Source organism: Hemitrygon akajei, chromosome 30, assembly GCF_048418815.1.
Source record: "Hemitrygon akajei chromosome 30, sHemAka1.3, whole genome shotgun sequence".
Lineage (NCBI taxonomy): Eukaryota > Metazoa > Chordata > Chondrichthyes > Myliobatiformes > Dasyatidae > Hemitrygon > Hemitrygon akajei.
In genome coordinates this window covers 5,387,772-5,404,141 of record NC_133153.1, presented here as the reverse complement: position 1 = coordinate 5,404,141, position 16,370 = coordinate 5,387,772, and the positions used below count along the sequence as shown (strand labels likewise).

General features: G+C 39.3%; 1 protein-coding gene across 4 annotated transcripts in view; it reads left to right on the top strand.

The window, feature by feature from the left end:
* The window catches only part of LOC140718767 (zinc finger protein 280C-like), a 121,897-nt gene that overhangs the window by 14,495 nt on the left and 91,032 nt on the right, over positions 1-16,370 (top strand). For 2 of the 4 annotated variants that reach the window (XM_073032895.1, XM_073032892.1), the window contains exons 2-3: positions 6,480-6,585; positions 14,018-14,165. In XM_073032895.1, the coding sequence (XP_072888996.1) occupies positions 6,562-6,585; positions 14,018-14,165 (172 nt within the window). In that variant the 5' untranslated portion in view covers positions 6,480-6,561. Of the gene's footprint in view, positions 1-6,478; positions 6,586-9,156; positions 9,226-14,017; positions 14,166-16,370 lie in introns of those variants that run through there. The other 2 variants (XM_073032894.1, XM_073032893.1) reach the window with 2 other exon arrangements.

Sequence of the window (16,370 nt, the reverse complement as noted above, 5' to 3'; positions counted from 1 at the left end):
AAGGAGAGACTTTTTAAGGCGATTTAAATTCTCTTCCACGTCGTTGTCCTATCCCCGGCGTCGAACTTTCCCACGAAGAATTTTATAAAACGTAATGGTTTAATGGCACTAACCTCTTCTTCCACACTATTCTCAATCTCCCGCTATCCCAGCGGAGATTAACACGAGAACAGTCAACGAAATCCTTCCGAATGAGGATCAAATAAGGTCGAGACCAATCCACCGTCGAAAATCGATTCTTCTCGATTTTTATCTTCCAAATTCTTATCTTCACTCTCCACCAGCAAAGAAACAGTTGGCAATGACCTTTTTAAACTTTAGGCATTATATAAAACTTCATTTTTCAACTAAACTGCGTCATCACATTAAATCACGCAGGGACATGAAGTCAGCTTGGCAAATCCCGCCACGAACTGCCCCACCTGACAGGGTGGGTCTTCCTTTTATACCCTGTAAAAAAAACCTGTCACACGACCCCTACTGGCGGGAAAATGACATCACTCCACCATCACAAGACCATTACCTCAATCCAGTATAACTTCAACCCCAGTCACGTGACAAGGGTACCACTGTCACGTGTCACGGGCACGTAACATCATCAAGAGACCACAGTCAGTGCAGATTGGAAATAACAGCGGCATGCCTCAATGATCACATTTCTTTCACATTGTAATGTTTGGTCTCAACAAAAACTGAACGTCTTTACAGTGTCTGCATGATTTTATGCATTGAGTTGCTCCCACATGATTGGCTGATTAGATAGTTGCATTAATATACAAGTGTACCTAATAAAGTGGCCAATGAGTGTACATCCCAAAGAAGTAGAACACACATCAGTCCTCATAGAGGGATCAGAAGTGGAAAGGGTGAGCAGTTTCAAGATCCTGGGTGTCACTATCTGAGAGGATCTAACCTGGACCCAATATGTCAGGGTATCGGTCTGTCACCTGAAGCGTAATAGAAGTTGGAATAAGCCACAAGACAATGATCCAAAACATAATAGAATGGTTTAAAAAGAAAATTTGTGGTTTGGGATGGTAAGTTGGAGTCCAGATCTTGAGATCTAATTGAGATGCTGTGGCATGACCTGAAAAGGGTTGTTCATGCGAGGTATCCCAGAAATATTGATGAACTGAAACAGTTTTGTATGGAGGAATGGTCTAAAATTCCTCACTATTGTGGAATCTGATCAGCAGCTACAGGAAACATTTGGTAGAGGTTATTATTGCTGCTAAAGGAGGTTCTACCAGTTAATAAATACAAGGATTCAGATACTTTTTCCAGGCTGGACTGTTAATGATTAAACAATGTGTTCAATAAAGAAATCAAAAGTACAACTATTTGTGTGTTATTAGTTTAGGCAGATTGTGTTTGTTTATTATTGTGATTTAGATGAACAGAAGTTCATCTAACAGAAGTGGTTTGCCAATGGAGTACAGTGTCCCACCCACTCTACCCGCCTTCTCTGTTGGTGATGAAAAGCTGTCAGTAGTGCCGTCTTTCAAATCTCTGGGGAGCATTCTCTCTGAGGATAGCGGCATTGACAACGACATCCAGAGCCGCATTAAACAGGCATCAGCTGCCTTTGGGAGACTTTGGCGTAGAGTCTTTCAGAACAGGAGCCTTCGTCCCTCCACAAAGGTCACCGTATACCAAGTGGTCTGTGTCACCACCCTCCTTTATAGCTGTGAAGCTTGGGTAACCTACAGCTGTCACATCAAATCCTTGGAGCACTTCCACAAAAGCTGCCTTCAGCGCATCCTGGGAATTACCTGGCATGAGCGGGTGCTTCACACTGAGATATTTGTAAAGACCAACTCCAGAAGTATTGAGGCCATGATCACCCAGCATCAGCTGCAGTGGCTGGGGCACTTGATAAGAATGCCCCTATGTTGGCTACCCCGCAGAGTGTTATACGGCCAGCTACATCATGGTTGACGCTCAGCCAGAGGGCCGAAGAAGCACTATAAGGATTAGATGAAGAATGCTTTAAGGAAGTGCAAGATCAGATCTGAGGACCTGGAGGATGTTGCTGCTGACCGTATCACTTGGTGACAGCTATGTAGGGACGGGGTTCGTATTCTGGAGATGGAAAGAATAACCAGAAGACAGCAGAAGAGAGCCAGGAGAAATGCAGCCATGGTTGCCATCACTACCACATATACATGTCCCACCTGCAATAGAGCTTGTGTGTCCAGGATAGGACTGTATAGTCATCAAAGATTTCACCATTAAAGGAGTGGATGTCGCCATCGGATTTCGATGGACAACCGAAGAAAACTTAGATGAAGATCAGACCACATTTTTTGAGTAATTAATACAGAAAACCAGGTAATTGCAAAGGGTTCATAAACTTTTTCTTGCACCTATATGAGGAACATTTGATAGCTCTGGCTTGTACTCCCTGGAGTTTAGAAGGATGGTAGTGGGTGGGACCTCATTGAAACCTATCGAATATTGAAAGGCCTAGATAGAAAGGATGTGGAGAGAATGTTTCTTTAGAACAGTGAATTTCTTTGCTCTGATGGTGGTGAATCAGTGAAATTCATTGCCACAGATGGCTGTAGAGGCCAAGTCATTTGGTATATTTAAAGTTGATTGCATAGTTGGAAAGAGTGTCAAATACCTTTAATAGTTCAATGGTTCCAAAAATATCACAGTATTAGTACAATATACAACCTAAAGTTCACGAAAACAAGAGTGCCTCAAAGAATGTGATAGTAAAACTGTTATAACCACAAAGCCCCCCTGCTTCCCCCTCCAATGCACAAGCAGCAGCAAAGCAATGACCCTCCCACACCCCCACTTACTTCAGCAAAAAGGCATCAGCATCCTCCACCCACCAAGAAATCAATAGCAAAGCCCCCAAGAAAGACCATTATCTGCAGCACAGTGAAAGCTCTCTGTTTACTCAACAATTGGACATACCACAGTGTGTGTGTCCCCCTCTCCCCCCCCCCCCCCCCCCCCCCCCCCGGATATCTGATCCGCTGTTTGTTTTCTCTTGTGCAGCGCTTCATTCGGCGGCACTGGTTTAGAATTAGCTTGTCTCTAGGGCTGCAGAGCCTCAGAACCCTGAAAGTGCACTCGTCTTCTAGGCCGTGTCCTTGGGATATCGAAAAACATCTGATCATTGAGCCCCAGGGAGTGGGTCCCACTGCTGCAAAGAAGATAAGTTTGCGTGTAGTTCTAGGCCAGGGTCTTCAACAGAATCCCATCCACCTTGTAAAGGAAAAAGAGAGACATTAAAGGTATAAATTGATGTTTTCGCAGATGAGCTGGAAGGAGTCGCTGTCAAGCGCCATTGCAGCTCCTTATTCATATTTGCACATGTTGACCATTTCTTTACCTATTTTCCACTTCAAGCAGGACATTTATCTGAATTATTGGTTAGTAACATTCACTCAGAGAGTGGTTGGTGCATGGAATGCACTGCCTGAGTCAGTGGTGGAGGTAGATACACTAGTGAAATTTAAGAGACTACTAGACAGATATATGGAGAAATTTAAGGTGGAGGGTTCTATGGGGGGCAGGGTTTAAGGGTCGGCACAACATTTTTGGCCGAATGGCCTGTACTGTGCTATATTGTTCTTTGTTAAATCAATGGAATTTGAATGTCCTAAATCACCAGAGCTTTAGAATCTGAATACCAGAATATGAAGAGGAAGCTCTGGAGATTGTGGATTTCGTAGATTAAAGATTTGTTCCTATAGATTGGAGGACGGTAAATGTAACCTATTTTTAAAAATGAAAGGGCTAAAAGAAGGAACTTCCATCAGTAGTAGGGAAAATAATGTTACAGTCTATTATAAAGGAAGTAATGCTTGAAAAATATCAATGGAATCAGACAAAGTCAGTGCACATTTTGTATTTGAAAAGTCTTTTGACGAGTGAGAATCAGTGGATGTGTTATATTTGGATTTTCAGTTCAGAGATGGTCTGATGTTGAAAATGTTTATCATGAAATCCTGAGAAGATTAGAAACAGTGTCACATGATAGCAAAACAGCATTAGAAAGGTAAATCTAAATTGAATGATAGACCAAAGTCATAATTTTACACCAGACTCTTGGTCTGATACCTTTGTTCAACTCTTTTGCTGAGAGTAGTTACTTAGTGTAGCTCTTGCTTCTTTCATTTTCATCCCTTTTTGCAATCTGTCCTGGGAGGCCAGATGATTGGTTTAGCCTTCATTGTGTCTGTTGTAACTAGGTACTTATTTTATTCCCAGCATTTTGTGAATGATGGTGAACAATTTTGTGGTGTTGGTGAATGAATATGTGTGCAGTGATTCTAAATTGCCGTTCCTTTGCTATTTGAGGTCTTATAGTTAGAATAATTGGGATAGGCAATCTTAGAGGTGTTTGCAATTTATTTTGATCTTATTTATGATTACATAATCAGACCTTGGACCATGTAGACAATCGCAAATTTATGTTAGGCTGTTTATCAATTACAGCCAGGCGTTCAGCACCATGGTCCCCTCAGTAGTAATCAACAAGCTTCAAAACCTTGGTGTCTGTACCTGCCTCTGTAACTGGATTCTTGACTTCCTCATCAGGAGACCACAGTCAGTACAGATTGGAAATGTCATCTTCTTGCTGACAGTCAACAGTGGCACACCTCAAGGATATGTGCTTAGCCCAGTGCTCTTGACTGTGTGGCTAAGCTCAAACGTCATCTGTAAATTTGCCAATGATACAACTATTATTTGCAGAGTTTTAGATAGTGAAGTGGAGGATTACAGGTGTGAGATAGATCAGCTGGTTGAGTGGTGTTGCATCAGCAATCTTGCATTCAATGTCAGTAAGACCAAAGACTTGATTGTGGCCTTAAGAAAGGGGAAGTCGAGGGAATGCACACCAGTTCTCATCAGTAGTAAAAAGGGTAAGTAATTTCAAGATCCTGGGTGTTAACATCTCTGAAGATCTATCCTGGACCCAACATACTGATGCAATTACAAAGAAGGCATGCCAGTTGCTAAATTTTATTAGGGTTTGAAGAGGATTTGTATGTCACCAAAGACTCTAGCAAGTATCTGCAGATGTACCACGGAGAGCATTTTAACTGGTTGCATCACCACCTGGAATGGAGGGGCCACTGCACAGGATTGGAAAAAGCTGCAAAAATTTGAAAACTCAGGCAGTTCCATCATGGGCACTAGCCTACCCATTATCGAGGACACCTTCAAAAGGCGATGCCTTAAAATGGCTGTATTTGTCATTGAACACCCCAATCACGCAGGCCATGCCCTTTTCTCATTGCTACCATTAACGAGGATGTACAGGAGCCTGAAGACACACTCAATGTATCAGCAACAACTTCTTCCCCTGTGCAGTCAGATTTCTGAATAGACAATGAACCCATGAACACTACCTCAGTATTTTATTCCCTCTTCTTTTGCACTACTTATTTAAATAATATTTTTGTTTTTATGTTTAGCATTGCAATTTATAGTATTACATGTTGCAATGTACTGTAACTAACAAATGACATGACATATGTCGGTGATATTAAACCTGATTCTGATTTTGAGTTTTGAAATGTACCAATATAGCTATGGGCAAGGGGCTTAAGTATCTGTAGTTTTAAAGAATTCACTATTTATATTTTCCCTTGCTTCCTTTGTTTCCCTATTCATAGAAGTTTACAGTCTTATGGGATGCTAACAAAAAGTATAAGGTGCAGATGTGCTTATTTGTAACATTGAAATGCCAAATTGCACTGTACATTTAGAAATGTTTCATTAAACTTACCTAAGTAAAACTTTCTTCTGTTGCTGAATAGAACTTCTGTACTCACCTTGCTCGATCTGGCATTCATTGTACCAGTATGATTGCAGTATATAATTGTGAATAAAGTAGTTCATGTATCTGGGAGAAATTGGTCAGATGACTTTGGAGCTTTTTGTGAGTTTCATCTGATGTTGAGTTAATTTGGGGTTATCAACTGCTCTCAATTATTTGATTATTCTATTACTGTACCATTTATGCGAGGTAAATAAATCCAGTATTTACATAAGCTTGTTGAAAACTTAAACTATTGGAACTTGTATAAGTTAGAGTGTTAAAAAGATGGATGTTCTTCATTCATGGGGCAGCATTGAGGTTGCCTATTTATTTCTTATCCAAATTCTCCAACCACATCATTTGAGGAAGCTTGTTGAATATATTATGATATTGAAATAATGTATCCTAGGATGTTACAAAATTGTTTCAAAGATAAATGAATACATTTGGTTACAATCTTCCAAAATTCCCTAGATTATAAACACCTAATGGATTTGCAAACTCCAATTGTAATGCCTCTATTCAGAAAACAGGGGTTTTGAAAGTGGCCAATTAGTTTTTTAGCTGTCATCTTTGGGGAAAATACTGGAATTTGTTAAGAAAACAGTATCAGAATGTTTAAAAATGATTGCAATTTAGCAAGATTGACTTAGTTTTATGAAATTAGAATCATTTTTGACATTTGTTACAGATTCTACATCGAGAATAAGTGTAGCTAATGGGGTGCCACTGCAAACCTTAACTGCAGTTGCAAAGATGGCTGGGAAAGCAAGATGAGAGACAGCAAAGAGATAGAGGTAAGTTGATTTGGGCAAAAAATTTGATAGATGCAGTATAATGTCAGTTGAGTTTATTATCATGTGCACAAGTGCATGTATTCACAAGTGCAATGAAAAACTTACAGCAATAGCAGAGACACATAGCATTTATAGATACAATCCACAAGAGAAATAGAAATAAAATATAAATTATGCAAGAAGGAACACAATTAGAATAATAAAATAAAGTTTATTGTAGTTCATAGTGTAATAGTGTTGCTGTGCTGAGGTAGTGATTAAGATTTTGCATGTAGATTGAAGATCTGAATAGCTGAAGGAAAGTAGTAGTAGCAGACAGTCAAGCGCTTCTTACAGGGTTGCTTCCATGGTCAGGTGTTGTCGGAGGAGGACATGATAACTGGGCACAATAGGGGATTTCTGAGAATGGTGGGCTCCTCAGGCTCAAATGTATTGTGAATAGTAATTGTCATATTTTCATTTGAAACTAAATAATGTATGACATTCTGATTATTGTAGTGATTGGTTAGTGAATAAACTTTAAAAATAAGTGAAGTAGCTGCTCTTCAAAGTTCAAAGTAAGTTTATTATTAAGGCAAGTATATGTTGCCATACACTACTCTTGATTCATTTTCTTGCAAGAATTCACAGTAGAGCAAAGAAATACAATAGAATCAATGCAAAACTACACAGAAAGACTGACAAACCACCAATGTACAAAAGATCATCTGTACAAATACAAAAAACAAAAGGCAAACAAACAATAAATAATACTGAGAACATGAGATAAAGAGTCCTTAAAAATGAGTCCATAGGTTGTGGATTCAGTTCAGTTTTGAGATGAAATTCGTCAACGTTGGTTCAGGAACCTGATGGTTGAGGGGTAATAACTGTTCCTGAACATGGAGGTGTGGGATCCAAGACTCTTGTACCCCAGCCACCTCTTCCTGATAGCAGCAACGCAAAGAGAGCTTTGCCTGGATAGTGAGGGTCCTTGATGATGGCTGCTGCTTCCTTGTGGCAGCACTCTATGTAGATAGATAGATAGATAGATAGATACTTTATTCATCCCCATGGGGAAATTCCAACTTTTTTCCAATGTCCCATACACTTGTTGTAGCAAAACTAATTACATACAATACTTAACTCAGTAAAAAAATATGATATGCATCTAAATCACTATCTCAAAAGCATTAATAATAGCTTTTAAAAAGTTCTTAAGTCCTGGCGGTAGAATTGTAAAGCCTAATGGCATTGGGGAGTATTGACCTCTTCATCCTGTCTGAGGAGCATTGCATCGATAGTAACCTGTCGCTGAAACTGCTTCTCTGTCTCTGGATGGTGCTATGTAGAGGATGTTCAGAGTTATCCATAATTGACCGTAGCCTACTCAGCGCCCTTCGCTCAGCTACCTATGTTAAACTCTCCAGTACTTTGCCCACGACAGAGCCCGCCTTCCTTACCAGCTTATTAAGACGTGAGGCGTCCCTCTTCTTAATGCTTCCTCCCCAACACGCCACCACAAAGAAGAGGGCGCTCTCCACAACTGACCTATAGAACATCTTCAGCATCTCACCACAGACATTGAATGACGCCAACCTTCTTAGGAAGTACAGTTGCCTCTGTGCCTTCCTGCACAAGGCATCTGTGTTGGCAGTCCAGTCTAGCTTCTCGTCTAACTGTACTCCCAGATACTTGTAGGTCTTAACCTGCTCCACACATTCTCCATTAATGATCACTGGCTCCATATGAGGCCTAGATCTCCTAAAGTCCACCACCATCTCCTTGGTCTTGGTGATATTGAGACGCAGGTAGTTTGAGTTGCACCATATCACAAAGTCCTGTATCAGTTTCCTATACTCCTCCTCCTGTCCATTCCTGTTTGATGTCACAAACAAGAGAAATCTGCAGATGCTGGATATCTGAGGAACACACACAAAATGCTGGAGGAACTCAGCAGGCCAGGCAGTATTTGTGGAAAAGAGTACAGTCGATGTTTTGGGGTGTAGGGTCCTATCGAAGGGTATCGGCCCGGAATATTAACTGTACTCTTCCAATAGATGCTGTCTGGCCTGCTGAGTTCCTCCAGCATTTTGTGTGTGTTGCTTCTTGTAGATGTATTCAATGTTGGGGAAGGCTTGCCCTGTGATGGACTGGGTGGGCAGTTTCCACTTTTTTGTAGGCTTTTTTGTTCTTGGGCATTGGTGACTGGCCATGATGCAACCAGTCAGGATATTCTCTACTGTGCATCTGTGGTAGTATGCTGAAGTTTTAGATACATGCTGAATCTGCGCAAACTACTTAGAAAATATAGGTGCTGCTGGGTTTTCTTTGTAATGGCACTTGTGTGCTGGTCCCAGAAGAGGTGCTCCAAAATGATAATGCCAAGGAATTTAAAATTAATGATACTCTCCATCTCAGAGCCTGTAATGAGGACTGGCTCATGGACCCATGATTTCTTCCTCCAGTAGTCAATAATCAGCTCTTTGGTTTTTCTAATGTTGACTGAGAAGTTGCTGTGGCACTATTTAACTTCATTTTCTGTCTCCATCCTATATGCCGATTCATCACCACCTTTGATTTGGCTAACAGCAGCAATATTATCAGCAAACTTGAACGCGGTATTGGAGCTGTACTTAGCCTCACAGTCAGAAGTATAAAGTGAGTAGAATGGGACTAAGCACACAGAATAGTTGTGCACCCATGCTGATGGTGATTGTGGACGATGTTGTTGTGAATCTGAACTGACTTGGAATGAGGAAATTGAGGATACAAAAATAATGACATATGACTGCTTGGCTATTGGTTAAAATAAGAAAATTAAATAATATACTTGGTGAGTTTTTGGAAATAATGCCTTTGCACAAAATAATCACACTTTGAAGTTTTAAGTGAGTATATAAAGCCTTTACAATGAATGGGTTAATTTGTGTATTGTGTATTGCTGTTTGCTTTTCCTTTTTGTATCTTTGAAATAAATAAAATGTAAAATAATGTTATAGATTACTGATGCAAATTTGCATATTAAGAGTATACCATAGATATTTTAATTCAAAATTAGTCTCACATTGACTTGAAGAATTCTCACAGCATATTTCTAAGCAGTGGACTTTGGGAATGGGCCAAGTGATCTCAATGTCAGAATCCTTATGAACATCACTATTGCAAATTTACTACTTGGTGTCTGTAATCAAATAACTGACACCTATCCCCGTGTACCTTGAATTTTTGGTTGTGCTTTAAACATTCATAACAATAAAAAATCAGTCTCTTTTATCTAATTTTAAATGCTGTTGCATTTTGAACTGGATGTTGCTAGCATTTTTTTTATTGGCACAACAGATAGATGGTTGTATAAGTAGTTTTGCAATATTTTTACAATTTTATAATTATACAGAATTTCAGTTGGCATTTTTCTCCAACCTAGATTGCCATACTTCTAAAGATTGCTTAGTTTTCAGAGGTTTTGGGTTCATTTTTCTTTTCATGCAGTTTTATTTTTCCAAATCTTTATTTTTGGATTGTAACAGTTCAGTAGTTTAATATCAAAGAATGTATACAATATACAGCCTGAAATTCTCACTCTCTGCAGATATCTTCAAAGCAGAAGAAAAAACACAAAGAGTGAATTACAGAGGAACATAAGAACCCCGAAGTGCTCTACCACACACAAGCAGCATCGATTCCTCCCCCTGCCCCACTTATTCTAGCATAAGCTTTAGCATTCCCATCACTCACCGTGCAAGCAATACAAAAGCCCCCAAAGAGAGATCATGATCTATAGTACTTCAAAAACTAACTGGCCACTCCAACATTTTTGACATCCCACAGGTGCCCTCTCTCACTAATGAGGGACAGACAGATATTACTCCTACAGCGACAGGGGAGACAACAGTTGCTATTTCAATGTTAAAGTCAATCTGAAAATTTGCTTTTTATTTTGAGTTCCCTGACTCTAGAATTGGCAGCAAACCCTCTCTCACTGTTGAGAGAGATCGATCGATTACCAAGTGCAAAGTCCTCTGACAACTGCTCTTGCTGTCTTTGATTCAGTGGTGAGTGTTCGTGTCCACAGGCTGTGCAAGGCTCTGAAGGCACCAGACTTTAAGCTGAACCTAAATGTAACTGAAATGTGGCCAATTGGCAAGCTCCAAGAATGGGAACATACCATTGTGCAGAATCGTAATTGTGAGTGCTGCTGTATATCAAAGATCCTGATATGGCTCCAGCCGCCCTGAAAAGGAAAATAGAGACATTAGAATAGGAAGAAATTAACTGTTTTGCTGATGAGCTGGGAGAAGTCACCCTCTGGTGCCATCTTTAACTCTGCCCAAAGAAGACAGGTTATCTGAGAATTGAGTTAGATTTTAGACCCCTTTTATGTTTGAACATACTGAGTCTCAACTATGAATGCTTTCTCCATGAGCTCTATGTGGTTCAAAATTTTAATCTCATATTTAAATGTCCATATCTTTTACTCAAAATCTTGTGTTGAATTAATGCATTGATTAAAAAAGCTAATATGATGAATTTTGCTTAGCAAGTGTGAGCGATTAATGAGACTCCTGACCTCAAAGTCTACTTTTTATGTATTTTTCCTTAATGTCTACCTGGACTGCACTTTCTCTGTAGCTGTTACACTTTATTCTGCATTATTCTACTACTTCAATGTACTGTGACACAAATTGCATGAACAGTATGCAAGACAAGCATTTCATTGTATGTCAATGCATGTGACAGTAGTAAACTAATTCAAAATAATATTAGCCAGCATACTCTTGAATTGGATGGCCTCCTCTGCTGTGACAACTCAATGCTGTTGTTGATGGGAAAGATGGCCACTTTTAAGTATCTCCTGTATCTAATAAAGAGGTCATAGAGTCCATGTTTGTAGTCTTCTGCTTCTGCTGTAGCCCATTCACATCAAGATTCGACAAATTGAGTTTTCAGAGATGCCCTTTTGCACACCATTATTTAATGTGGTTATTTGAGTTACTGTTGTCCACTGTCAGCTTGAACCAGTCTGGCCATTCTCCTCTGACCCCTCTCATTAACAACGTGTTTTTGTCCGCAGAACTAGATATTTTTTGTTTTTCCACATTATTCTCTGTAAACTTTAGAAACTGTATGCATGAAAATCCCAGGAGATCCCAGTTTCTGAGCTACTCAACTTCATTCGGCACTGGCAATTATTCCATGGTCAAAGTCAACTAGATGACATTTCTTCCTATTCTGATGTTTGGTCTGAACAACTGAACCTCTTGACCATGTTTGCAGTCTTTTCTGCATCGAGTCGCTGCCACATGATTGACTGATTAAATATTTGCATTAACAAGCATGTACAGCTGTACCCAATTAAGTAGCCATTATGTGCAAAGAAAGCAATTTTTTTAACCTCTGGTGTAGTGTTTTTTTTGCTCTTGATGTTTGAAAATTTGAACAACAATACACATAATTTCCTAATGCCTCGCTATCTGATGTGATTTGAAACTGCTTGTTTTCTAGCTGAAATATAAGCTCCAAATTTTGCTGAGTTTTCTAAGCCATTCTAGCTTTTAGTGCTACTAAGTCATGAAAATGTAGAAACTTCAAAATTCTGCCAGTGAATTGCCAGAGTCATAGAGCACTATAGCACAGAAATTGACCCTTTGGCCCATCTAGTCTGTTCCAAATTCTTATTTTGCTTAGTCTCATTTACATGCACCTGGTCCATCGCCCACTCATCCAGGTACTTAAGCAATTACTCACAAAAATGTTGAAATTGAATCCACATCCATCACATTAGTTGGCAGCTAGTTTAATGCTCTTACCACCCTCTGAGTGTTCTCTCTCTGATTCTCCTTAAATATTTCACCTCTCACCCTTAACCTATCACCTTTAGTTCTAGTCTCACCGAAACTCAGTGGAAAAAGCTTGCTTGCATTTACTATATCTATAACACTCAATTTTGTATATTTCCCTGTTTTCCTACACATCAGGGAATAAAGTCCTAACCTATTCAGCCTTTCCCTATTACTCAGATCCTCAAGCCCTTACAATGTCCTTGTAAATTTTCTCTATATTCTTTCAATCTTATTGATACCATTTATTGAAAGGACGCCTCTCCATTCGGAGGCTGTGCCCTCTTGTCCTAGATTCTCCCACCATGGGAAACATCCTTTCCACATCTACTGTCTAGACCTTTCAACATTTGAAAGGTTTCGGTGAGATCCTCTCCTCATCCTTCTGAATTCCAGTGAGTACAGATCCAGAGCCATCCAACGTTCCTTGTATGATAACCCCTTCTTTCCTGGGATCATCATTGGGAACCTTCTCTGGACCCTCTCCAATGCCAGCACATCTTTTCTAAGATGAGTGGCCCAAAACTGTTCACAGTACTCAAGTAGTACTCAAGGTGAGGTCTCACCAGTGTCTTATAAAGCCTCAGCATCACATCCCTGCTGTTGTATTCTAGACCTCTTGAAATGAATGCTAACATGGCATTTACTTTCTTCACCACCAACTCAGCCTGCAAGTTAACCTTCAGGGAGTTCTGCACAAGGACTCCGAAGTCCTTTTGCTTCTCAGATTCCTGGATTTTCTCCCTGTTTAGAAAATAGTCTGTCTATTTATTTTTACTACCAAAGTGCATGGCCATGCATTTTCAAACATTGTATTTCATTTCTTGCCCATTTCTTGCCACTTTCTTGCCTATTCTCCTAATCTGTCTAAATTCTTCTGCATCTTGCCTGTTTCCTCAACACTACCTGCCCTTCCACTAATCTTTGTATCATCTGTAAACTTGGCAACAAAGCCATCTATTCCATCATCTAAATCATTTATATACAGCATAACAAGAACTGGTCCCAACACCGACCCCTGTGGAACACGCCTAGTCACTGACAGCCAACCAGAAAAGGATCCTTTTATTCCCACTCGCTGCCTCCTACCAATCATCTAATACTCTAATAATGTTAGTAACTTTCCTGTAATAGCATGGGCTCTCAACTTGGTAAGCAGCCTCAAGTGTGGCACTTCCTCAAAGAATTCCAACAGGTTTGTCAGACACAATTTTCCCAGAAGGAAACCATGCTGACTTTGTGCTATCTTGTCCTGGCAAGCAGGACAAGATAATATGGCAAGCGGCCACCTGGAGGATGATCCTCCATCCCTACTGTTTGTTCTGCTACTGTTTTTACATTTGGAGTCTTATGGTGAAGTTGCTTGCGTTTGCTGGGATAATTGCTTCCTCTTGTGATTGATTCCATTGAACTAACAATTACTGGTTCAAATAATAAAATACAGTTTAAAGATTTTTAGTAGAAATATCTAAATTTTATTTTGGAATTGGTTGATGTTACTGATTTTAGGAACTGATGCAAAACTTTTATTTTTACTGAGGTATATATAATGATTATGTTTAAATTATCATTTTAAGTGAAGCAAACTTTTTCCTTCCTCCTTCGAAAATCAGGACTGTACAAGAATGGCAGAACTATTTATGGAATGTGAAGAAGAAGAATTGGCACCTTGGCAAAAAGGGAATAAAGACGATGAAGATGATGATGATGAGCCCATTTTTGTGGGAGAGATTACAAGCTCCAAAAACGCCAGTTACCTAAGTATGACATATATACTTGTTTTATTAGGACTGATTGAGATTCCATGTCAGAGCAGTCTGTTTAAGTGGTAAAAGTGTATGCTCTAATGAAATATATCATAACTTATTGAACAAGAAAACAGTTTTGGTTATTTCACTGGGTTGAAATCTATAAGTTCTGATACTGTATTCTGCATTCAGTATTTTGCATGATTGAATCAGTGAACAGGTTTCTCTTGTATAAAAAGGTAGTATTGCTGACATTGGATTATTACACTACAATAAAAAAAAAACTAAGTGGCAGTTCACAAGATGCTGTAGGAATTCGGGTAGCATTCTGATAGTGAAATACGTTAATATTTTGGGGTGACCCTTCACTGACCTGAATGATGGAGGGGAGATGGCTAGTATTAAAGGAAAAGGGGAAGGGGTGTAACAAAATTTAGTGGGTGATAGATGGATTAGGTGAGTAAGGATGTTAGGCAGATAGTGGAGAATAAAAATAATGACAGAAGCTTGGAAGTAATGGGTAGAGGTAACAAAGGGCTGAAAGACATGGAATATAAGGAGGAGGAGCATGGAATCAAGTGAGGGAAGTGTGGAGGATGGATGGGAACAGTGGGAAATGTTCTCTTCCAGCATCTGCAGTCTTTTGTGTTTCTATAAATATCAAATAATTTAAAATGTCAAACTTTAAACTATAGTAATTTCAAAGTTAAACTATTCACCTAATGCTATTGAGTTGAGGAAATTATTATAATAAAGATTTGACTGGTGATACTTGTCCCAGAAGAGAATTATTTTTGTGAAGTAAATTTCATATATCTATTATGCTATCTAACCTCAAGAACTGGACGCATCTGAATCTGTTTCTGTACTTTTAAGTATTTGGTTCAGTGTGTATCCGTGGCAGTGTGCATCTCCACTGAACAAATAAACACTGAAAAATAAATTGGATGAAATAAAAGTTGTTTTGTAGCTTACTGATTGGTTTCTGTATCTGATTAGAATTTACTTGGAGAAAATTGTTAAATTTACTAATCATGTTATTTAAAATTATAATTTGTGTATAATTCATGTGGATGGACTGTAAAGATATAAAATGTACATATTATTTCATCTATAGTAAGCTTTTAAAATCTAAATATTGAATAATCTCCTTTTCAGTGATCCAGAGGTTTTCCTTTTTTATGAAGATCCATAGGAGTATATTCTTTTTCCAAGAAATCCCAGTGAAAAGTTTGAAAATCATTATGCTCATATGGAAAAAGTCTTAACTAGCCTGTAGAATGTTGCAGAAAAACACCAAAAAATCACTGAAGTTCTTGAGACTTTTGCTAATTTTGCTACTTTTATCTCGTCATCTGGCAGTATTTCTGTTCACTCATGCGATTTTACTAAGCCCCCTTTTGGGTGCATCATTTATCTGGATTTTCTTGTTTTCCTCCTGATTAGTTTTAAGCATATCCATAGAACCATAGAACACTACGGCACAGTACAGGCCCTTCAGCCCTCCATGTTGTGCCAACCCATATAATCCTTAAAAAAGTACTAAACCCACACTACCCCATAACCCTCCGTTTTTCTTTAATCCATTTGCCTGTCTAAGAGGCTCTTAAATACCCCTAATGTTTTAGCCTCCACCACCATCCCTGGCAAGTCATTCTGGGCACTCACAACCCTCTGTGTTTTTAAAAAAAAAAACACAAAACACTTACCCCTGATGTCTCCCCTAAACTTCCCTCCCTTAATTTTGTACATATGCCCTCTGGTGTTTGCTGTTGGTACCCTGGGAAATAGGTACTGACTATCCACCCTATCTATGCCTCTCATGATCTTATAGACCTCTATCAAGTCCCCTCTCATTCTTCTACGCTCCAAAGAGAAAAGTCCCAGCTCTGCTAACCTTGCTTCATATGACTTGTTCTCCAAACCAGGCAACATCCTGGTAAATCTCCTCTGCATCCTATCCATAGCTTCCACATCCTTCCTATAATGAGGTGACCAGAATTGAACACAATACTCTAAATGCGGTCTCACCAGAGATTTGTAGAGTTGCAACATGACCTCTCTACTCTTGAACTCAATCCGCCTGTTAATGAAACCTAGCGTCCCATAGGCCTTCTTAACTACCCTATCAACCTGTGCAGCGACCTTGAGGGATGTATGGATTTGAACCCCAAGGGTCATCTGTTCATCCACACTCTTAAGTAACTGACCATTAATC